The sequence below is a fragment of the Lissotriton helveticus genome, chromosome 10, assembly GCF_964261635.1.
Source record: "Lissotriton helveticus chromosome 10, aLisHel1.1, whole genome shotgun sequence".
In the NCBI taxonomy this organism is placed as follows: Eukaryota; Metazoa; Chordata; class Amphibia; order Caudata; family Salamandridae; genus Lissotriton; species Lissotriton helveticus.
In genome coordinates, this window is record NC_136071.1 from 209,879,078 (window position 1) to 209,903,797 (window position 24,720).

A 24,720-nucleotide genomic window follows, 5' to 3' on the forward strand; every position below is an offset into this window, starting at 1 on the left:
CAATAAGAGTATGCGATAGGTGGTGGCTTGACGACTGGCTTAGCAATAGAAGGACACAAGTTGGTTCTTTGGGAATGAAGTTTAGTTTGTTTACTATGCTAGTATTCCAATTAAGGTTTCATTTATCTAGCCTTCAAAAAATCATTTTAGCAGTGCACTTTTTAACAATATCAATCTTCAGTGGAAGTGTGGTACCAGAGTATTGTACCCAGAATATTGTCTCACTTAAATATCATGTCTTAACTATTGTGTGCAAAAAGTTAGCCCCATTGGTGGTAACAAAAATAAATCAACATGGAGCACAATGCAAGTTTAGTACACTAACTTAGGGGAGGTCATGAGAAAGTAATCAGAAATATCAGACATCTGAGTCAATTCAAATAGAGGCGTAAAAGTTGGGTTTACAGCTAATCACTTAAAGATGATAGGGTTGAGTTTTTATTCGGATGGGGCAAGGTTCAAGATGTTTGTTGAAGAACCAATGAGTTACTGATCAAGCACTTGCAAAATGTGAGTTTTATGGTTTCCAATTAAAGTTCTTAATTCTGAGTGTCTCTAGTCCACTCAAGATGCTCTGATTGTTCAGATGAAGAGCTTCATGGGCAATGAAGCATATTTTGAACTTGATTCCTGCACCAAAGGAAGTCTGTGCAGGGGATTCAGTACTGTAGATAGGCGATCAAATGAGTCCCTCAGTTAAATAAAGTGCAAGCAGGCTTCAGCAAACCTCCAAGAATGGACCTGCCAAAGCCCAAACAGGGGATGACTAAAGTTAGTTCGGTTGTTTTCAGTTGAGTAGATGTTTCATTTTCTCAATTTGCAAATTGGAGCAATCGGCTGATATAGGGGTGAGGAGCAGGGTGACCTTGAGTCTGAAGTCGGCTGGAAGGGGTAGAGTCCTTCCACCTTGAGGTGACCGAAAAGAGGATCTAACCAATTTTTGTGTTAGGTGGGTGTTGATGAAGAATTTAGCAGCAAAGGTTTCAGCATTATGACGCTTTAGAACCTCCACAGTTGCAATTTTGAGAAGCAAGAGTATGGGGTAATGATGTCATTAAAGTACGAAGTTTTCAGATGTAGCTATGTGTCCACTAAATTATGATATATATATATATATATATATATATATATATATAGTCTCCCGGTCCCTCAAATAGCGAAATTGTTGGTTCACGGCATCGATGCAAGCATAGACCCTTGAAGAACACTGCAGGACATCACCACCCAGAGAGGTGCCCTCCAGTCTTTACGATTTGAGATTGTCTATCATGAACGAGCTCAGGACCTGGCCATGCATGCGCTAGCAGTGCTTGAAAATTAAAAGAAACCTGCCTTATTCGTGGTCTAAATTTGTTGGGGCCTTGAGTTGAGAATGATGTATTTCCTAGATGCTTGATGCTTTGTGCCTGGAATGTAATGTGAACAATAGTCTTCTTGAGACTTTTATTCTTAAGACTACATGTACCATAACACCAAGGGAAAATATTAGGACCACACACATTCCACACACCTTGTATTTTCAACAATACAAATTGGCATTTTCTCCTTTTCTTACTAATGCATTTGAGTGCTGAGTTAAGAAGGGCTTGGATATATGTATCGATATATCCCATAGGTGAAATAGCTTGTTTAGTACAGAAACTGACATATTCTGATGGCACATACAGATATGCATAACTTTCATAAGGGGCTTATGCACCTATCCATAGCTGCAAGTTCTTACATATTATCTTTCCCACCTCATAATATAAATATCGCATTGTAAAAGCAACAATGCAGGTTCAGCGATGCAAAGATCTGTAAGTTAAAAGAGCAAGAAGTGGTTGGAGGTGCTGACCAGGCGACATGGCTTCAGTAACAGATTTTTATTTATTTTCGTTCACTTTGCTCATCCCAGACTTTCTCAGTTCCTGTGTTTCCATTAATATGCAGCATGAATAGTCTAAGACTATGCATTTTAATGTGTTGTATGAAGGATAAGAAATTTGCTGAACTCTCTTACGCTCAGGGAACACATTGAAATGCTATAAGAATTTAATTTATTTTTAGCCGTGCACCTAAGAAACATGAGGTGGAGTGTTACACTGTGAAAGGGCTTAACTCTGTAAAGCCTCACACTTGCATACACCTATCACTATACCTATAGGAAAGTCATTTAGGGCTCTCTTATAGATCCAATAAACTTATAATATCTCCAAAACGCTTTCCTTAATGCATTAATTCGCACCCCAAAGAAGTGGCAGGTTGAGAAAGGCTGCCACCCTGTCACATATTTTCACCAATTATGGAATCCATCCCATAGCTATATAGGTTCTGACTCCAGCTGGTCAAGCATGCAGATAAACCATTGCTGTAATAACCTCAAAAGAGATAGAACCACTACTTTTATTGCTCTATCATGTAGGAAAAGTGAGTGCTATGGTCCTCAAGATCCCTCATCTACTAAAAGCATGGGCACTGGAATTATGCGATTGTGTGGCGGCAGCGTTTTTCCGCATAATTATGGATCTGCCACATGTGCCACACAACTCATCATCTGCTGCATATGCTACAGATTCTGACAAAAAAAATGTAATTTCTAGCTCAAAGGGTTCAAAAGTTACTAAAATTGCAGCAACATGCGTTCCCGCATTGGTGAAGACCATTTGCAAAGTTTGACTGGTCACAGTTCTATTGCTTATTGCTATGTTTGCGTGTTAAACTGGTACTAATAAGGTGTAACATGCCCAGACACTGTTATCAAGTGTAGAAAAGACAAAATATTATAGTAAAACTGTCAGAAAATGAGCCGCATTACGCTGCATAATTTGGCTTTTCTGGCCGCAGAATTTAGTCAACAATGCCACATAATTTGGCCCTCTCCTGCCGCATATTTCCAGTGGCCCTGATTAAAAAACAAAATGCCAACAGATTTATGTCTGATTTAGAGTATTGCAGGTGGGTAATCCGCAACAAAATGAATGGAAATCCTGTCCACTGTATTACAATTGCCATAGTACATAATGCACATGCAATAAGGCAGATGGAATAATCAGCATGTTTGTAATAGAGCAACCTGCCCGCCAAACTCTAAATCAGGCCCTTTGTTACAGGAAAGACATACGTAAGCTTTATTTAACATTGCAACTCTTGTCTGTTGCATCCAAGGCTCTAGTACTCCTGCAACAAACGGCTTGTCTCAACTTTATTTATCCATCTGCCATTTTAATTCTACAGGCGTAGCACAGTAAGTTATATCTCTTCAAGTTCTCCACCTTCCTCTCCTTTTTTCGAACATTATCTTAATTTTTCCTTTCAAAAACTTCTTTTAGATTTATATTTCACACCCATCAATTTATATTCCATTTATTTTTGCTCACTTCAGTTTCACATACGTGCCACATCTTGTGTGAGCTCCCACCAACGCTGCACTCAGCATAACCCTTTCGCTTAGTCACTTCACAACCAGCACCTACAAACCCTCAACTAAGCATGCACTGCTACCCACATGCTCCTACTCAATTCCCCCATTCTTCTGCTGCTCATGCTGTACAGACCTCACCTCAGTCTCCACCCCCCAGATGGGCCAGATGCACTCAAAAGCAGTTCCCACACAGCCATATGTACACACACTGTGACCCATGCTGATGGCAAGCGTCTTCACGGCGACGACTGTGGGTGTGTTGTCTTTACGTAGGCGGAGATGAGACACAGTAGTCCTTGGATGTGCCAAGCTGCTGTGAAGGAATCTGCGGTGGCTAGTAGGCACACTCCTTTAGTGTTTGATAGTTTATTATTTTGATGTTTGTGAAGAAACAATCCCCCCAATGGTGCTAACCTTGGGGTGCCAATCCCTGTATGAGAAAAGCAAAAACTGTAAATCATGGAAATCAAAGAATCATTAGAGGACACTAAGGTGAGGTAGATCCCACCATCCAACATGTTTCTGTTTCAACTATGGGAGATGCTTAACTAACTTGAAACTTTCAAAAATCAGTGTTTTTATGACATAGATGTACTCAGGTGCAGCTGTGTGCAGTGGACCAATGAGATTATAGAGTGTGGGACGTAGAACTCCTTTGGAATGGTCACTGTGGGTTGTTATTCCCCAATCAAACAGCATGCTGCAGATTTGTGGTCCCTAGTGTGAAGATACTGTGAAGCATTTTTTTGCAGAAATGGAGAATTGCATGTTCAACACCTTAATCACAGTGTTGATTTGAGGGGAGACTCCATGGCCTGAATCAAAGGTGATTTCCAAATTTTCAGCTTTCAGACTGGGAGGAGAGATGGGCAACTGAAAAGAAAATAGTCGCTATGACGTGCTGCTAGAACAAGGATTTCTGTATTTTCCCTATTTTGGAAGAGAAAGACTTTTCTTATCCAATGTTTGTTTTGTTATAGGAAGGGTATTCACAGAGGGAGCTATAGAGGGAAAAAGGAACACAGGTCGCCCTCCATTCAACAATCAATCCTTACTACAAGACCTGGTTTCTTAAGGTGCCCATTTTCAGGTTGTGTACTTTCTAAACAAATGCGATGTACTATAATTATTAGAATCCATAAACACCTCTCAGTTAAAAGAAAGAGGAGTTTATGGATTCTAATACTTATAGTACATCGCATTCGTTTAGAAAGTACACAACCTGAAAATGGGCACCTTAAGAAACCAAGTCTTGTAGTAAGGATTGATTGTTATAGGAAGGGGCCAATTTTAAATAGGCAGTGGTTGTCTAAATGGATGTAGACTTGTTTGCTGACCACCCACATCTAGAACTGGATCTTGTGTTGATTTAGCAAGTGAGAGCAATGGCTTGTGGAAGCATTAAAGAATAAAAAGGAGATGACAGATCATTGAGGGACACCATACAGAGCTCTGTGGGAAGAGGCGTTTGAACAGCCCAAGAATACTTTGGGAATTTGACCTATGAGAACCAAACAAATTCTGTGTAGTCCATTGTTGGATATCCCACACATCTATTTCCTGTGTTCAGTAGGATCTCATGGTTCATGGTGATGAAAGCTATAGAGACATCAAAGATAATTTGGGCATCTGACGGACCTCTGCTGATGACTTGATAAGTCCCTCTCAAATATGCCCTTTAGGGCTAAAAAATACATTTTGAAAAACATAGATGAAGACTTTATTGCGTATTAAAAGCCCCTTTCCAAACTGTGATATCTGCTTTGTCTTAAGTAAGACAGTGTCTAGCTACAAGGAGACATTTCTTTAGACATCCTTATTGCCGTGAGAACATCCCTAACATGCGGGGCTGTACATAGAACAATCTAGTGAACCTGTGGAAACCAGATGACAAAAATTAGGATTTTACGGGGACTAAATATTTGGGTCACATACCTGCAACACTAAAAGACAGCAGATTGTATAGATCACAATTTTATGTTAACCAGTTAGTCATATATTTACCATGGTGGGGGTCAAGAAAATTAATTGATTTGATCAGATTCACACAAAGGGGCATATTTACAAACCCCTAACACCACTGGAGCATCACTTTTTCTGACACTCCAGTGGCTTTGCTCTCTACCGCATATTTAAAAGGTGGCATTAAGCTACTTAACAAGGCTTAATGCCACCTTGTAAATATACCCCTTACTGCAGCAGTCTGCTGTGGCAAAGGGTGGCAATGGTTGTTGCTGTGGGCGTTCCACTGCAACACCAATTGCTTTTGATGCTGCCCCATATTTACAAGGATGGGGCAATGCCAAAAACTAAGGCCATGTAAAATCTGGTCTTTGGAAGGCAACACAATGAACAATTATTAATTTCTCATCATATTTTGCTCTTGCTTTGTGTGCAGCATTCTGCAGCACACATGGAAACAGCAAATTACCTTTACATATTATTTATGTGCAGGAAGGTGTCCCTTTCCTGTACATAAACAATCACCCCTGCAGCGCAGGCACCCTTGCGACATGGCGCATGGGTGCCTGCCCTGGCGCTAGGTAGCCTTTTAGCACCAGCGCTAGGGGAAACGCAGGGGTGCACCACATTTTTGTAAATAGAGTAAATCTCTGCATTTAAAAAAATTCAGAATGCTGCTTTACCAATTTTGGAGTAATCAATCAATCAATCAGTACATTTATATAGCGCACTACTCACCCGTAGGGTCTCAAGGCGCTAGGAGGGGGGGTGCCGTTACTGCTCGAACAGCCAGGTCTTGAGCTTCTTCCTGAAGGTGAGGTGGTCCTGGGTCAGGCGAAGGTCGGTCGGGAGGGAGTTCCAGGTCTTGGCGGCTAGGTAGGAGAAGGACCTTCCTCCTGTTGTCGCTCTTCGGATGCGTGGGACCTCGGCGAGGGCGTGGCTGGTTGATCTGAGGTGGCGTTTGGGAGCGTAGAAGTAACACCCCACTCTAACATTTTATTGCAAATATCCCCCAATGTTTGGTCAGGTGCCAAGGCAAGTTAAAAAGTCCTAAGTCTGTGAGTCCGAAAGTGAACAACCTAGCCAGTAGGCCATTTATCTTCACTTGTGTGTTCGAAAAATCTTATTTCTATGGTTCTGGTCACATTTGGATGAAAAATGCTCTACTAGCCTACAATAATGAAAGAAGGGGCTGCAAAAGCAAAGTAACACAACATAACTAATGTGTGTAGGAGTCTCGTAAACACCTTCAGATGTAAACAATGGGCGCAAAGACCTCTCTTGAGTGCCCGGATGTCCAGCCGATTGGTTGCACTACCAGAGTTCCCGGGATACGAGTTTCTAAATAAGTGATTCAACTATGTGACTCGTGAAGTGAGAGAATTCAAAGAGATGAATGAGAAATTCTCCCCATAAAAAGCAAACATAAGGAGATGATGGTCGGAGCGCTGAAACTTTTCAAACACTCACCCCCAGAAAAAAATCTGAATCCTTCATTCTTTAGCTCACTTTGCCACCCCAATTCAGACATAGCTATATGCAAATCAGTCTTGACCATGTGCCCACGGGAACAGTCCAGCCCGAATTGCCAAGCCATGTCTTCCCTGGACCGGAAACAAGCATCCTGGGACCAGTTTCCGGCTAACAGACCTCATCAGCCAGGCTAGCTTGAATCCGGTGACAAAGTGAGCAAGGGACCCACGTTTGTTTGCTAAATTCACCCCTAAACCCACTGATTTACTGACTTACAGGGGGTTGAGAGACCCAGAGATTCATTTTAGAGCTTGACATTGATGGGTTCCTTGTTCGTTTAGGTGAAGCTGAGCCTTGTCAGCAAACGTTTGTTCTTTAAAGGCATTTATTGGTGAATCTATACCCGATCATTTCTTAGCATCTCTACCTGTTCTTATATTATCTGTGTGTTTTCTGTTTTACTTATAAACACTGTTCTGTCTCCCTTAGTTACTGCTCCTCTTAACAGGCCTATGCATTATGCCATTGTTCAGACTCACACCATGTCATGTCTTGCAGCTCCAGTTGAGATCCAATGTGTCCTTTGCTGCGCTGCCGCATGACCTGCGAGAGATGCTGCAGAAAAGGCTGGGTGACCTGGAACGCCAACTCCTGAGCAAAGTGGCTGAGCTGGAGGATGAGAAGTCTCTGCTGCATAACGAGACAGCAGCTCACCGACACCAGACAGAAACTGCCCTGAACGCACTTCTGGAGAGAGTGAACGAGCTAGAAAAAGGTAGGGTCTGGAAAATTATGAGTGGTTTGGTCAAAAGCTAGTCCTTCCAGTGAGGGCGATCAACTGCTCTCTATTGTGCAGTTATGTTACTAACAACTTGTTTATTATGCACTTGTTACCATAGTGTTGCTGTTTGTGATCACTGTTGTTAACAGATGTACTATCACACTAGTCACTGTACTCAGTTGATCAATGGTGTGAGGTTGAAAGGTTGAATGATTACAAAATTGTAAAAAAAGTTGCACTTTCTCAATTGTGTTATCTTTCCAACCATATTAATCACAGATGCTCTCAATTTTGTAGAGTTAACAGTGGCAAAGTGTATTGGCAAAGCCAATAGGTCTGAAAGTGCCTTTACAGACACTGATACGTAGAGGCACTCATATCATACATGCTCTCTGTCACTCATCCTTGCAATCACACATCCATTCATCCATGTACTGACTCACTTTTGCATTCATCACTTTACCCATCAGCAAAAATAGACAGACAAACTAAACCCTTCATCCAGAACAATGACCTCAAACAAGCGACACAATCCTTGGTACTCTCAAGACTGGACTACGGAAATGCATCCCCTCACAGGCACCGCAAAATCACTACTAGCTCCCCTCCGATCAACCCTGAATGCAGCTGTTAGAATGGTCACTGGAGTAAAAAAAATATGACCACATCTCGCCCGCACTCAGAGACCTGAAATGGCTCCCAGTTGAAATGCGTGCAAATTTCAGAACTGCCTGCCTCACACACAAAGCCCTTCACACAGGGAAACCCGCATACCTAGCCTCCAAACTCCCGAAGGCCGGTCAGACAGGAACCTCAGGAGCTCAAACACTCTACTCCTCAGACCGCCAAAATTCCGTAAACGAAAAAAAAATGCGACATGATGCTTCTCTGGAAATGCGCCAAAAATCTGGAACTCCATCCCAGTGCATATCAGGACCATCCCTTCATTTCCAAAGTTCAAAAGGCAGCTCAAAGACTTGTTCCTCAAGAGCACTCTCCCAATTGGACAGAGTGCCACTAAAACTCATGAGCGTGCACACATTAGCACAACAACACTTTGAAACTAAGTCCTCTACCTCACGCCTAGCCTGACTCCTTCCCACATCCCCTCGTTCGTAAGGATGCACAGCTTGTAATATGGTTCTCCCTACAATGAGACTGTGCAACTTCACGGCTTCTAGCATCACTCAATCGTGCTAAGTCCCCCTCTGCACCTTTGAGGCTATTGTGTTGTGACCACTGCTATAACATCTGTTTGTTTTAACACTGCTATAATATTGTTTTCTCCTCTATTAAGTGTTGTAAAGCGCTCCGGTACCTTCGGGTCTGGCTAGCGCTCTATAAAACTCTGAAATAAATAAATAATAAATAAATAAACACCTCTATGAAAGCTAAATGAATAGAATCAAATTAGGAAAAAAAGAAAACATGCCACCAAGTAAATTTGGAGGATGCTAGCAATACAAACAAAAAATTAAACAAAGCAGCAGGTGACCTTCTTCCAATGAAATTGAACCTTGTGTGCAGTTGGTTTAAAGTTCGACATAGCTGCTACTTGTAGAAAAAAACAACGATAAATTATGCACAAAATCATGCCAGGAAATATTGAATTGGGCAGCCACTTCCAAATGCCATAGCTTCTAGTACATCACTGCTGTGTTGATTCAAGGTGGGCAAAAAAATGCTTCTATACGTGGTGAATATCTTTGAACGTTAAAACAATAATACAATATAGACAGTATTCAAATTCAAATTCCATTTTTATTGTTTGATTACTTGAAATCATAACAAAATGTTAAAACCATACGACTCACATGTACATGTATTAATTTAAGGAGGGGCGAAAAGGAACTTTGATTAGTACAAAAGCAGTGCAATAGTATAGTAGTAAAATTGGGTAAGATTTAAAAAAGTGTCTGAATGTACATTTGTCTTTTACGGATCAAGTTCATTAAGTAACATAGATAGTACCATTCAAAGGTGGACATCCAGATTAAAAATAGTGGCCCACAGAATGCAACATACTGCAGATTAAATGAGTAGCAGATGAACGTCCCTGTAGGACACTCCAGGGAGCTGCAGGCCACTGTTAAAAAAAAGAAAGAACAAAAAAAAATGAAAGAAATGAAAAGAAACAGCTAAAAAGAAAAACTGGAAATTTAATGGACTTGCCAACATCCCAGACATCAAAGCACACTCATTCTCAAGAGGATTTGCACGTTATCACGAAAAATGCCATTAAACACAGCGCAGTAGTGCAAATGTCAGAAATTGGCTAACCCATTGCTTTATGTAATTGTGAGAAGCAGCACGTGAACAGACAGAAGAGAACAGACCCAAAGGCCCTCTGTGCATGTACATATATACGGGGTTTAGCATTGATTATTTATATCAAAGGTCTGCTCCTGTCATGCCCCTTTAAGAGGGTCTAGAAAGGAGTATCACAGTGCAAATCATCTACCCGAGGATTTTGTCAAAAGAAGTAACCAAGACCATAGTATTTTCTTACTGCTGTAATCTGTGAGATTCAACGTTTGTCAAAATAAATGTCTACAAGCTTTAATACAGTTGTATGACAATCCACCCTTAAAAGGCTTGTTTGCCTTAGCATATGCTATTCAAAATATATGAAGCCTACTGTCTTTGTCATACCTTTTCATAATAAACAAATCAGTACTTGTCACCATAACCAGTTCTACCCTGCTGTGTTCAGCAAAATCTTTTGCAAAAGGAACAATAAAAGCATTCCTTTTCTGAGGAAACACACAACGTCTGTCCAATCGAAATTTGTACTCAATGCTATTAACATTTGGGTAGAGCAGAGGCTCCTCTCTTAAAGTGCTACTTAAGGTTCTTTTTCTGTTAATATTATAATGTCTGGCAACAGCTGCATTTGTATGCCAGACCAAAACATAATGGTATTTCATGTAAATCTGACCCGTTGTGAATACAAATACCCAGATATTGATAATACGGAGTGTTTTAAATAGTGTTTATTTAGAATTTTATCAAAAAGGCAGATAAAGTGATATTCTTATGACTTCACAGTTAGTTAAGCAGTTGATTTGAGTGGGTCTCTTACTTATTGGTGCGAATAGGCCCCTGAAACTCTAGAAGAGAGTCATGATGTTAAGTAGATCTTCTTGAACTAATTCTGCTGCCTTGCTCTTGCTGTATGATTCTTATATTCCCATTTATCACTACCTCTTTCTTTCTTGTTTGTGTGGATAACTATTCCAACAGGTTAATGTAAATACTGAATAGAACTGTGCTGAGGTCATATATCCCATACCACTAACTGTATTTTTGGTGAATGTACTTACTGTAGAGACACCTGTCTAACCTAAAGTGCTCAAGTCTGAATGTTAGTAAAATTGCTTAGAGGGGTCATGACACTAGATGCAGAAATGAATGCAAAAGCTGCAGATGACGGGCATGAATTATAGTAATATAATTCAGTAAGATAATGTGCCTGCTCCAGAGATTTGCTTGCAATCCATTGATTATAGGTTGGAATTCGATAGCACTCATTCAGTCTTCATTTTTCTAAAGTCAATAAAAATGTATGAATAAGGTGGGCAATTATAACGTCTACTAATAAAGTTTCAAGTGGCAACTCAGTTTGAGTTGGGTACTCTATAAATGGTACAAATAACACTCTTTAAAACACAAAGAGGAAATTAGTATTTCCTCGCCTGTTAATCACCCCAAGCTTACTTAGTATACCTCTTATCTCAATGACCAGTATCAGCTTCCAAATGTGTCTATGTGCTTTGAAGTGTCTGTACCACAACATGTTCAGTGCAATGCTAAACTTTATGAAGTGATTGTTGAAACTCTGTTTCTTAATATTGTTTCAGGCCACAGTGCATTCAAGTCACCAGATGACTTTAAGGTTTCCCTGCCTCTACGCACAAACTACTTGTATGGGCGAATTAAGAAGACTCTGCCTGAGCTCTATGCGTTCACCATCTGCTTGTGGTTGAAGTCAAGTGCGTCCCCTGGAATTGGAACGCCATTTTCCTATGCTGTGTCTGGGCAGCCCAATGAGATCGTCCTGATCGAATGGGGAAATAACCCAATAGAGTTGTTGATCAACGATAAGGTACGTATTCTATGGTGTGTTCAGAATATGTGTGAAGATAAGGTTATTAGTGCCTACTTGTATTGACAAGTCTTGCATAGTCTTCATTATGTTCAACTTCAGTGCTTTGTGAAGTCACATATTCAAGACTCTAATTTATATTCCCTCTATGCGAGCATTTCCATAAAACATAAAGAATATAGAAAGAAACTCATCAATACAAATTCAGTATTTAATCTGTGTACAGAAACTTCACTCAAAATGTAATTGTCTATAAAAACACATGCTAGTTGTTTGGTAAACAATCAGTGTTATATATGGTGTATTTAGCAAAATTGCTACCAGTAGCAGCCTTATCTCTATCTATCACATAAATTGTAAGTACACAATCATGGCAGGATTCATATCTTACACATCATTGCAATAGTTGTGGACCACCGCATCTAGGCTAGCTTACTATGGTACTATCTTAGGTGTCTAATAAGAATGTGTTGCTCGAGTTGGTAATAATCCAATAAAGGAACTGATCAACAACAAGGTACGCGTTGCATTGGGTGTTGAGAATACCCAGTTAATCTGTGCCAAACATTGACAGAAATGTCAAGTCATAGCATTATTTCAAAATGTATGGGTTTTGTGCTGTCCCACTTATAATATTTTGTGTGCAACGGAGAAATTCTGGATTGTGGTATAATTTGACAATTTTAGAAAACAAGAAATGTTTGCAAGCAAACCACAGTATGTTATATTTTACACAGTAGTACAGCAGTACATGAGCCATGAGATCTAGATATCTGAGAAAGCAGTCAGTATATCAAGAAATTGTGCATAAACACATCATAAAATTATTAATTCAATGCATGTATATCTCAATATTGGATGGAAAATGCTCTAGTCCTTTCCATATGCCATGTAAGATTTTCATAGTGGAAAATACATTAGAGTGTGCTAAAAATATTTCGCAGTTTATGCGCACATGTTACATTTTGGGCCAGAATTTCTCATAAATGAAATTTCACCCAATTAACAAACAGCAATGTTGTTTCACATAATGACAGAAACACCACTGTTGACAGATTATTTTGCCTTGAATGTTTGCCAGTTCATATGCATCTGCTCTGACCTAATCAGGCTGTCCAACTTCTATATTGCTGGAAATACAGCATTGTCATTAGAAGAGGTTGCGCTTGAATTGCTCCACAAGATGAGGCATTGATTCATCTATCATTCTGATGATTCCGATAAACAATTTTCAGAGTTTTCTAAATGATTTTATACGGGATGCCCCTATTGCACTGGCACTGATTTGAACCGGTAGAGATATTGTTTTCTTTTGAACAGAGGTCTGTATTTTGAGAATAAGATTTGAACCTGTTTTCAGCTACATCATTTTGTAAATTAGTGTCAGAATTTTATCCTTAACTCATCACTTCAGTGGCAACCAGGCAACCACCGCAGCCATTAAGACGTCTATATATGCTTATATGTTCAAACTATTCAGAACTCTTTGGTTCAGCTGCACATTCTTTTTATCTCATCCAGTACAATAGCCACTAGCAATTCCATACATAAACAAATTACGCCTGTACTTCTGGCCAATGATCTGGGAGGAGCAGAGGATCATGGTTGCTTTGTCAGTGGGGCAAGAGGCTGCTGGTAACCTGATCTCTTGCTCCAGAAGACCATGATGCAAAGGACGCTGACCTTGACCCACAAAATGACTTAGAATCTATGGAGCACCATTGGTTCAGGTTTTATAGATTTCTGTCATTTTAGATTGAAGGGTGATCTTGGTTCTTTGGTACACTGCCAGATTATACATTACAATAACCTTACTTGCCACAAATGTCTATCACTTATTTCCTCTGTGGCTTGTCTTGAGCAATGGCAAAATGGTTTCTTTGAAGAACGGCTAGGACTTGGTACTGTTGGCCAAAGCTTCAACGTAGGGGTGAAACAGAAGATTTAAATTAAATAATACGGAGGTTATTGAATTATTAGATAAGACAAGAGATGATGCTGAATGTTGGTGATTTAAATGGATTGGACTTTCTTGGTGGACATCCCCGTGTGAGGCATAGCCAATATTTCCTCATCCAGCGGTGTATGTTGTCCAGACAGTAGTTATTTTTCCTACGTTATATAGTAATATTTCTAGGCATAGATAAATCATTTGCTTAAATCAGGATGTTGTTCTGGTTATGTTTAGAAATGAGCTAATGAGCAGACTCCTGGGCGTGCCTTATTTCTCTCTTTAGAATTTGGCTTTGAAATAGGAGTTTGAAAGTGGTCTGTAGTTAAATTATATGTCTGGATCTCCTGTTTTTTTTTTCAGGAGTTGGATGATGATGGTTTGTTTCATGCTCCCAGTGACAGACCACACGACAATTGAGACATTAAGGATGTTTTTGATGTCCAGAACTGTGTTTGGAACATTGATTTAAGGCAAATCAATAGGCAGGGCCCTCCTGGCATGTTTGATGATTTAGCATTGTAAGCACAACTTTCCCTGTCTTCTGCCCAGAAGTTTTCAGTTTTCAGGGGAAGCTTAAACGTCTAGTTGGGTTAGGTATATATATGAATAGTGGCACCTGTATATCCCGATCCTCAAAATATTGAATTTAAAGATGGAAATGAAGTTCCCGTAACACCATTTGGAGATTTTTGAGATGACTGCAAGTTTATCCAGACTGACTGATTTGTAATTTTTATGGATGATATTGATGTTCTGAAGTCTGCAAAGCAATTCATTATTTGTGTTGTTCAATCCTAATACTTAGATGCATTGATCTATCCAGACATTTAGACTGGTTTATTTAGAAATATTTCTCTTTTACCAGGAATATATCATGATTGTGTGTTTTTTAAAAAAATATCCAGAATCATTCCTCTCTTATTTGAATCAGAGTTAAAATTCAGGACATGCATATTGTTTTTGTCATCTACTCTCTCCATAAATTCATACATTTCTTTAATTCCCACTTATCCCTGCCCTGCCACTGATCTGTCCTAATCACTCATCCAATTGTATAGTAACATTCCTCAGCAACTCCTTGAACATCACCTAACTAACGTTGCAATACACAAGCATTTGTCACCATTTGATATGTCAGTGGGCCACTGTAAATAAGAAATATGACTGGAGTGAAAGGTTTGTCCCTTTGTATTCCATATCGATGTTAGATTTCATCACTTTGGGTTTCCACTTCTAACCCTCATTTTGAACTAACATTTTCTATTGCTATCTATACCACTTCTTGATTTCCTTAGATTCTACCTCTCCCCTTTCACTCATCCTCATCGGTATCCCTATAGTTCACTTTTCCAAGACCTTTTTAAGTCTCTTCTGAGTCCATCCCCCAAGAAGTATTCATTCTCTTATTCTCTACATTGTAACACTGAATCCTAGTCACAAAAAGACACTCTTCCCTGATAATAGACAAGGTCTCATTCTCAACTCTAAGTTCTCTTCATTGCCATCAAGGTAATTTTTGTTCTCCATGTCTATTCAGCTTTTTTCAAATAGGCTTGGGCTTTCTCAAGAGACCTAATGAAGTAGGCATTATTGATATGCAGTGTAAGGAAATTGATTTTTTGGGGGAGTGGGGTGACTACTGACTAACCACCTCAAGGAATAATCGCAATCTTTGTCTGGGTGAACCTTCAAAGCCACTAAGTTAAACTGAACTCAAAACCCTGGTAGCTATAGCACAAAGCAAACAGGCTTCACCTAGGGTGATGCATAAAGTAGTTATGCAGTACCAAAACAGTAATACATTTGAAACACAAAACTGTAAAAATACCAAACTGAATTAGAAAAATGGAATAAAATGTAATAAACAAAATGACACCAAACTGACAAAAATCCAATGAGGGGAACGGAAATAGGAGTTTTTAAAGTTTTAAGTAGGATGGCATCAAGAAGCATAAAGGTCCAATGGTAGTCAAAGTTTGTGGTATACTGGATTCTAGGCGCATGGGCCACATACACCAACCAAGCTCATCCTGGTCAAAGATTTTACCTTCTGACCTTAGTCCTTTATGTCCCAATCCACCACAGGAGTACACTTTTAAAGTCCACCCAGGACTTCAGGGAAGGCACTTGAAGACTTACCGGCTGTCAGGCAGAGGACAACAGCAGGGCCAAGTCCATGTTATTTGCTACTGGTCAGTTGCAGGACAGGCCTCTTGTATCTTGTTGTATCCCTGTACCTTAAACAGGAGGCCAGACATATTACCCTAGGTACAACAGAGAGCAGGCCCAGTCCATCTGGGACACTCAGATCACAAACAGCAGGTACAGTCCTCTTATGATGTACCTCATGTCCAGGAGTGCTTTGAAGTGGGTGCCTGAAGATGTCACATGTATGCCTGATATGACCTGGTGGGTGATAATTACTCCTTGGCATGCCCTAACCAATAGGATAAACATTCCTGGGGCCAACTCAACCCACTTTAGACATTTTCAAGATAGCAAAAATCTTCAGCCACACTAAACTTTGTGTCTGAATGCTGTGGGTGTGTGTGGAGGGGTGTGTGCAGTATGGTAATCCTAGTGTTCTCATATTTGATGGCACCACCGGACAAAGTTACAATGCATTGGCATGACCCACCTTAATGACGGTTCCCGTCAATGCTTAAAATGTCTCTCAGACATTTCAAAATGTGTAGGTCGGCATCTGTCATCAAGGCGACAGAGTTATTTCCTCTTGGCCCAGATGGAAGATAGGTCAACTACCAATATATAAATGAGGCACCTAGTTTTGTAAAAAATGTAATTTGCCATTTGTGTCTACACTCTCTCTTTCATTTCAAACTTGCCTCCATGCAACAATCACACTTTACAGGCAGGGGGCAGACAAAGCAAATCAAGTTTAACATTCTAGCAATCTACCTATTTTATACTCCATATCACATGACCATGTCCATGAATCGTCAGAGTTCTTCACCCTTCAATGTATTCCCTGCAGATATTTAAATGGCTCTGCAGGATTTTATCTTTGAGGATTCAGTTCTGCCCATGAAAGCATGAATAGAAATTGAAAAGGTTTTGTACTTAGCACAGGCTGCTGCTGACTATTGTGTTTTATTCTATGTAGGATAACCTTGTAAACACAGTACACATGGGACATTTGAAATCATGTTGCTAGGCGACTGGACATACGTTTGTGTGGTTAAATGTTCCAGTTTCCTAAAGGTGCACACAGTCATCCCTGTCTAATTGGAAATTGTTAATAATGCATATGCTAATTAGAGATAAACAACCTGAGCAAATCCACATGATGCCGCATACAAGTTACATGATTTGTCACTGCTGGATATCACCTACAACCTTTAAGCTTAAATCAAGGACAGGCCTAAGCATTGTTGAATATTGACAATTAATGTCAACTGGTCTATATTGATTATTCTCAAAATTTGAAACTGCAATCTGCTTCCACATCCTTTGTGGGTGTTTTCCTATGAACGTACATATTTCTGTAGTGAGGCCTATGAATGGCAACGAAGACTCTAGTGTTTATTTGGAACCATTCTATGCATCATATTGAACATTTTAAATTGTTTCCTTGTCTGTGCAGGTGGCCCAGCTTCCTCTGTTCATCGGTGATGGGAAATGGCATCATATCTGTATCACTTGGACTACAAGGGATGGAATGTGGGAGGCGTTTCAAGATGGCGAGAAGCTCGGCACTGGTGACAACCTCGCCCCATGGCACCCTATCAAACCAGGTGGAGTTTTAATCCTGGGGCAAGAACAGGTGGGTTTATATTCAGTTTGTTTCATTCAAAACATATTTTATTGTACTATAGCTTTTGGTTACACGTCTTGATTTGTCTGATGTTGTTGGCCATCCAATTTTATCCAAAAATTGTCATCAGCATGTAAAGGCTTGAAATTATTTACAAACCACTGTGTGTAGGATAAACTCTCCCATAGACTTGCACACGTTCAAGCGCAATTTAAACACATATTAAATAATACAGCATGCGTTCCTGTTTGTGAAACACCAAACCACTTTCTTAGTGGCACTGGTACACTCAAAGATCAAACAGCTAAACTGAAGCTTCATGAAATGTCTCAGTGCATATCAGTGCATTCGAAATTCATTGATGGAAACATTTTGTAAACATTATCTTTTACTAAAAACTTTTGATTCATACAAAGTTTTAAAGCTGGATACTGTGGCAAAATACAATTCAACTCCCTGAACGTATAAATAATACCAGGAACACAATGAGAGGATTTAAGATGTCAACACCATCCAAAATGACACTATAAGAGTACCTGGAGTAATATATAAAGGACAAAGAAGCCAGCGTCAGTAGTCAGGAATAGTTTGCAAGGCAATTAATGATATAACAGAAAAGGCGAGACAAACACCTGAAAAAGGGGAGGCGGAATATCGTTTTGTGATAGAACTATTGCCTGAACAACTACATAACTTACTTACAGAGGAGATCTTTAACAGTCCAAACCACATAGCGGGTGAGCAAAAAGTAGTGGAATGGAAGACAGGCTTACTATCCTTACACTGTGGAATCTTCACTCGTTAGAACAGACTGCACAGGTCAACTACAGTTGATTTTCTTACACCAAAACATCAGGTGCCTTTTTTCTATAGTATAGCAGCAAGTATACATGCAAATATAAGCAAATGCAAGTCATACATATAGTGGTGAAACATAACTTGAGGGTGCCCCCCCCCACGGCAAAGTACTTGGAGGGGAGCGAGGCCCACAACTTGGACCCAGTCAGGAGCTCCCAGGCCACAGGGTCATAGGGTTTCCCTGTAGCTTGCCCCACCCCCGAACCTGCGGGGCTAATGTTACACCACTGCATATATAATGCACATTTTTCATTAAAAAAATACTACAAACAAGAAAACAACTTGAACCATTTGTTTGGTGCTGGACTGCACACCCTCAATATATAATGCAGATTACATTAATGGTAAGGCTAGAGAACTATTCCTGGTGAAACCCCAAGTTTACCACTTACAGACAGGTTCTACTGCCTTCTATTAACAGCACATAACCTTTTGGACATCCACCAAGTAGCTGAGGAGAACATTTCAGTTGATTCCACTTGCAACTTTAAACTAAATGCTGGAGTCCAAAGACGTCTAATGGTTACTGCTTCTGCTTTTATATAACCAGTAGAAAATTCCACACTTCTACAGTATCATGCTTAATATCAATATGCTTCAATAGCAACATTTTGTAATATAATTTGGACCAGGAAGTTGATATATACTTACATAAATTACCCATGTTGCTGCTTGCAGCACCAGGGCTGCTCTTTAACACTTGTTGCAGAACAGTCCATGGTATACCTGCAGCTTTTGGAGTTTGTAGCATCAGTTTTAGGCCTTTTATATTTGCCTCTCAATTCTCGAGCTGAACTCACTCTGAGCCATCCTAGATGCTGGCGCTCGACTTGTTAACGGTGCTAAGAAATCAGATGGTATCCTGTATTTTGTGAAAAAACTCCACGCCATCTTGACGTAGGAATTCACGTCAAAAGGGCATGCATTACCCACAAAGCCTTAAACGTAGGCCTACCCTGCCATTAAAAAGACTGAGGTGCTCATTTATGAGCTTTGTGACGCAGTACAGCTCAGTAAATCACCTTTCTGGGCTGCACTACGCGAATGTGCCGTATTTAATGGAAAATTGTATATTCCTGTCCTTTCCCATGCGATGGCACACAATGGGCTGCCTAGCTCCAGCGTAGGCACCCTTGCACCATGGTGCCCCTGCATTGTTTGTAGGATTGTTTTTGTACAGGAAGGGATGCCTCTCTCCACAAAAACAGTCCTGGGAGGCATATTCCTCTTTCTATCTGTGCTGCACAGTGGTGCACAGGTAGAAAGAGGAGGAAACAAGGAGAACTACAGATATTTCTCCTTGTTACGCCTTACCTGGGAAGGTGTAAGATTTTGGTGCATCCCTAGGTTTGCAAGTTCTTCTTAGTCTGGTGATGTGCCAAAATCCATGGGAGTTGAGTGGCAACACCCATGCAAAATCCATGGAACACCTTCCCTGGACAGAGTAATGCAACACTGCCATTTGCACTGTATTTGCGTTACTCCAGATTTTTGGATCCACTCAGAGCCACGCAACGTGGCTTTGCGTGGCTTTAGAAATCTATTTAAGGTTTGCATTGCTCTTGCACTACGTTGCGAGGTGCAAGAGTGATGTAAAAGGCCTCATAAATACCCAACTTCTCATCAGAAGAAGGAAAAAGAATTCAAGAAGCAAATCTCATCTGATCTTGAAAATCCCAAAAGTGAAAAAAAATCCCCCCAAAAAACAAAGCTAAGGGCCTGGTTCACAATGGTAACCTTCACTTTTGAGGAAGTTTTCATATTTTAGTAGATTTACTAGTTTTCAGTATTCACAAACTCTATAAGTAAGTTACTACTAAAAAACCCCACATATGGTTAACCACGGGTACCGCATGACCCTCCCATGGAAAATAATAGAGGTAGGTCCATAAAATAAAACCCATATGGTAAATATTGTTAAATTTAAATTATTTAAACTAATAACAATTATAAATACATATAAAGTAATGTTTAGGTTGTGTTGTGCAAGGGGAAGAGGGCAATGTAGAGCCATACTTACAAACAACGGATAGCTGCAGCTCTCTTCCCCTGCACTCTTACACAAACATGCTGCCTAGAGCCCCACACGCATCTTTGCACGATGGTTCAATGGTGTATGCGCAATGTCTATTACAGATTTTCTACTGGGCGTACACCCTTCCAGCTTGATATATCTGATACATCTGATATATCTTGATATACCTGCACCAATGTGTTTAAGTTTACAATCCCTACTGAGAACCCATGGTAGCCATGTCCAGAGCCTCTAGACCAAATTCCATTTATTGATAAAGGACATGGTTTTGTTTTTTGTCTGAAGGTAATTAATGCCAAATGAATCAACAAATACTGACTCTAGTAAGAATAAGATGATTTTAGTATGGAGGCTTATTGAGTTTTCAGCTATTCCCATACATTACACTTTTATACAGAGTAGCTTACTGAACCTCTGACTTACTTTGGAGTGGTGTTGTAGTGTAAACTCTCCGTAGCTCCCTAGGCTAAGTTTCTTCTCAAATTCTCCATTTCACATCTTATTCCACGAAACCATAATATTACTCAAACACAGTCTTTCATTTCCTGGAGAATTTGGTGACAGAATATAACAATTATATTTCCCACCACCTGAGACTATTTGCATGTCTGGTAGCTTCCATTTCATTTCAAAATATGTTTGTCTGCCCGTATGTGTTAATGTCAAACTGCTAGGATGGGTGCAAACGAAAATAGTACTTTCAAGCATTTGTTATAGTCACAGATGTCACCAAGTAGATATGGAAACAAGTGAGGCACGTGTAAGAACTTAGCAAATGCACTCGCGTTCTCTAGAAATCTGAACAAGAAGTAGAGAGTTTCTAATTACAGTATAGTGGTTCCTCCAGGCATGAAATAACCACTTGTGTGTTACCAATATCGCCTTGTAAATATTTGTAATCTTTCCTTAAAGATAATAACGGGAACCTATTCTTTTTTTAAAGGACACTGTTGGTGGAAGATTTGATGCAACACAAGCGTTTGTTGGAGATTTGAGCCAATTTAACATATGGGACAGAATCTTAAAAGCAGAGGAGATCATGAACATTGCCAACTGCTCTACCAACATGCCAGGCAACATCATTCCCTGGGTTGATAACAATGTTGATGTGTTTGGAGGAGCAACAAAGTGGCCTTGGGAGTCCTGTGAACAGCGTGTGCTCAATTTATAACTCTTGTTGACCTCCACTGAAGTGCCCATTTCTGTTGAGACAATCTCTTGTGAGACATATTGCCCATGATGCCATTATTTCCCTAGAATATTTTTTTAACCTGAGAAAGATTATTGAGACCATTGCGTGTTTTGTTGCTTACTTGTGAGATTATGAGACACCGGCATTACTTTTAGTAGGTCGCATTGGTCCTTGTCTTCTGCTACTGATAACTGATTTTTAAAGCAGAAGATATACTATGTCCTGGTACATAGAGTGCTAGCAAAGTCTGCAACAAACCCTTAAGCATTGATTATTATCCCCCTGCTAAACTGCATTGTAATACACAAAGTGTGTGTTTTGCAGGACGTCCAGCACATGGGCACATTAGTTTGACTTGTGCAGATGTAGGATCAGGGACTACTCAAATAGGTAAAATTGATGCAAAAATGCATTCAGAAATCCGTGCTGAATTTACCACCATGGTACTGGAATGCTGCATTTTTGTTGGGTAATTGCTTGATTTACATGAAGCATGGCTATGTATAATTGTTGGCAACCGGGTGTAGTCTCTGGTAGTTGTTTGGTGAGATGAGAGTAAACCAAACTCATGGAGTGACAGCTTGATGACCTGTCAAATGAGTGGCACTTAACTTGAAACTTGCTACAATGACAGTGAAAGTGACTGTCTGGTTGGCACTTGTGTGTAACAGCTTGTGATGTGGGGCACTTAAGATCCCTGTGGTTCAACATCTCTTGGGAGTAGAAAGCTGATGTGTCATCAGAAGCACATGGAACTCTGTGTGTAATTGGTGGTGTCTGGCACTGAACTTTGAAGCATCCCATTAATCCATTTTTATCAGGGACGAGTCAAGCACTACATGTCTTACAAGTGACAATAGTTTTACATTGCTTTAAAAGTTTGGGTTAACTAGGTTGCAGGATACAAAAGACAGTGTGCTGATTTACAACAAAAAAATGTTCACTTTCAATATAATACAACCCAAAATGCTTTAATCCAGATAGCTATGTTATTAATGGGTAGAATTGGCATGTATGCACAAAATATAACACAAAATAAAAAGTTTGACAGGTTTGGTGCTCCCTGCAGTCTATGTTCAAACAGTATGTGCCAAATCCCCCATATTCATAATCTTATGGTATAATAAATCCGGGTTGCTACCTTCCTATTGGAAAGTACATTTTTTGTTGTGGGTGCAAAATCTATAGAAATTAGTTTAAATCAGGGCTTTCCAGTAAAGGTTTTGTCCATATCAAACTTTAAGTAAACCACAGGATTGTATAGTAACAAGAACATACTATACTTCTCTGATCATAGCACCTTATTTTTTTTCAGCACAACAGTCTTTGTAAGAGATTGAACACAAAGATCAAAAATTGTCTTACAAAATAATAGCCATGTAGGTGTTTTGGGGTGTTTTTAGACTCTTAGACTTACACAGCTTTATGTCGCCAGAGTTTAAAAGCTATGCGGACGTAATATTTTTATTCTAAGTTTGTTGAGAAAGACATAGAGACCATCCCCCAAATGGCTTGTGCTTTTGATGATAAATTAAAATTCTTTGTTATGTCAATGAATGCAAAATGAGTGGTGGTTTAACCTCTGCATTACCTACTTATACTTCGGGAACATGGTTAAGATTCCCTAAAATATAATGATGTCACATAAAGTAATTCTATCCCTTTAGTTTACATTAATTTAAGAAATGTTAGAGTTATTTTTGGTATAGTTTGTTTCTTGCTTGAAAGGGCTTCATGAAGCCAGTGCCAAAGTTCAGTTTGTGCTTGACGTAAAATAAATATATATATATTTTGCCAATGGCATATGAAGTCTTTACTCAATACATTTTATGTGCTTGTAAAGATCTTTTACACTTTGACAATTATGCTCTTTTGACTACTTTATTGTTTATGTATTTGTCTAGCAAAAATGTAAGCTGAAAGTCCTTCTTTTCCTGTGAATATATTTGGCATACCTAGGCTCAAGTCAATATTTGGTTTGCAATGTAAGGAAATTATATTTCCGTTATTTTCAGAAAACGTGATAAGGAAGTGTATACATTTCCATGGTATATATTTTATTTTTCATAAACATGTTAGTGTGTGTGTGAATTTTTAATCGCGTGAAATAGGAGAATAATGTTTTTGACAAAGCTAAATATTCCCATTCAAAAACTCTATGGATCTTTGTATTTCAAGGAATTTCTTGTATTGAAATACAGAACAAAGGATAATAATTTTGTATGCTCTTTTTGAAAACCATACAAATATATTTTATTTCCCTCCTATCATCTGTCTATGGCCCTGGCCACTTGATTTACATTGTTTGAGAAAGATTAAATTTACTGTCAATTCTGTATTGAATGAAAATGTGTTTATTAAAAGAATATTTTTGATACCAGCATTCTTTGAAGCCCTTTTACATAATACATGTATGCACATCCTTATATAATTTATATAGCACCAGCTCTCAGAAAAAAACAGTGTTACTATTAGGAAAATGTAGCTAATATTTTTAACAGCAAAAACATGTAAATAAAAAAGTCATCAATATTAAGGCAACCTAATCAATTGATTACCTTTTACTAATTGCTCAATTATTTTTTTCAGTTGTTTAACTTGGTAAATATAACATGAACAAATACACGTTCTTACTTCTCATGCCATACATGAATCCATCTATATTTCTTTGACATTTTTCAATCTTTGACTAGAACTATGTGATGATTATTTTGACATGCATGAAGTCGCTGCCACAAGTCTTCATCTGAAATGTAACTGTGGGCTGTTTATCTCGAATCTGATTAAGCACTTTATTAAAAAAATGATAAAACGAGAATCTGAAAATACTGCTTTTTATTTATGTATGGTAACTGTTACTCATTTGCTTTTAAGAGTCCCCAAAATCTTGCAATATGCTTCTGTTGCATGTTTTTGTGGATTTGAAACATCACACAAATGAAATAAATGAGTGACTGTAGCATTTCTGCAGGCCTCCTTTCACTAAAAATGCACAGTTCACAATAGCTTCTTGTGTCAAAGTCTAGCAAAAATATGAAGGTCTTTGTTAGAAATGGGGTTTCTGGTTAGCAGGGGTATGCACCTAAGCCAGGCAGAACCTAACACTCTAGTCAGGGTAAGGGAGTTACACACCCAAGATAACCCCTGCTCACCCTCTTGGTAACCTGGCACGAGCAGTCAGG

General features: G+C 39.3%; 1 protein-coding gene across 1 annotated transcript in view; it reads left to right on the forward strand.

The window, feature by feature from the left end:
- Positions 1–24,348, forward strand: part of NPTX2 (neuronal pentraxin 2) — a 38,216-nt gene extending 13,868 nt beyond the window's left edge. Inside the window, exons 2-5 of the mRNA XM_078664211.1 lie at positions 7,397–7,613; positions 11,480–11,724; positions 17,283–17,462; positions 21,290–24,348. Of these exons, the coding sequence (XP_078520337.1) occupies positions 7,397–7,613; positions 11,480–11,724; positions 17,283–17,462; positions 21,290–21,517 (870 nt within the window). The 3' untranslated portion in view covers positions 21,518–24,348. The remainder of the gene's footprint in view (positions 1–7,396; positions 7,614–11,479; positions 11,725–17,282; positions 17,463–21,289) is intronic.
- Positions 24,349–24,720: the final 372 nt, after the last annotated feature.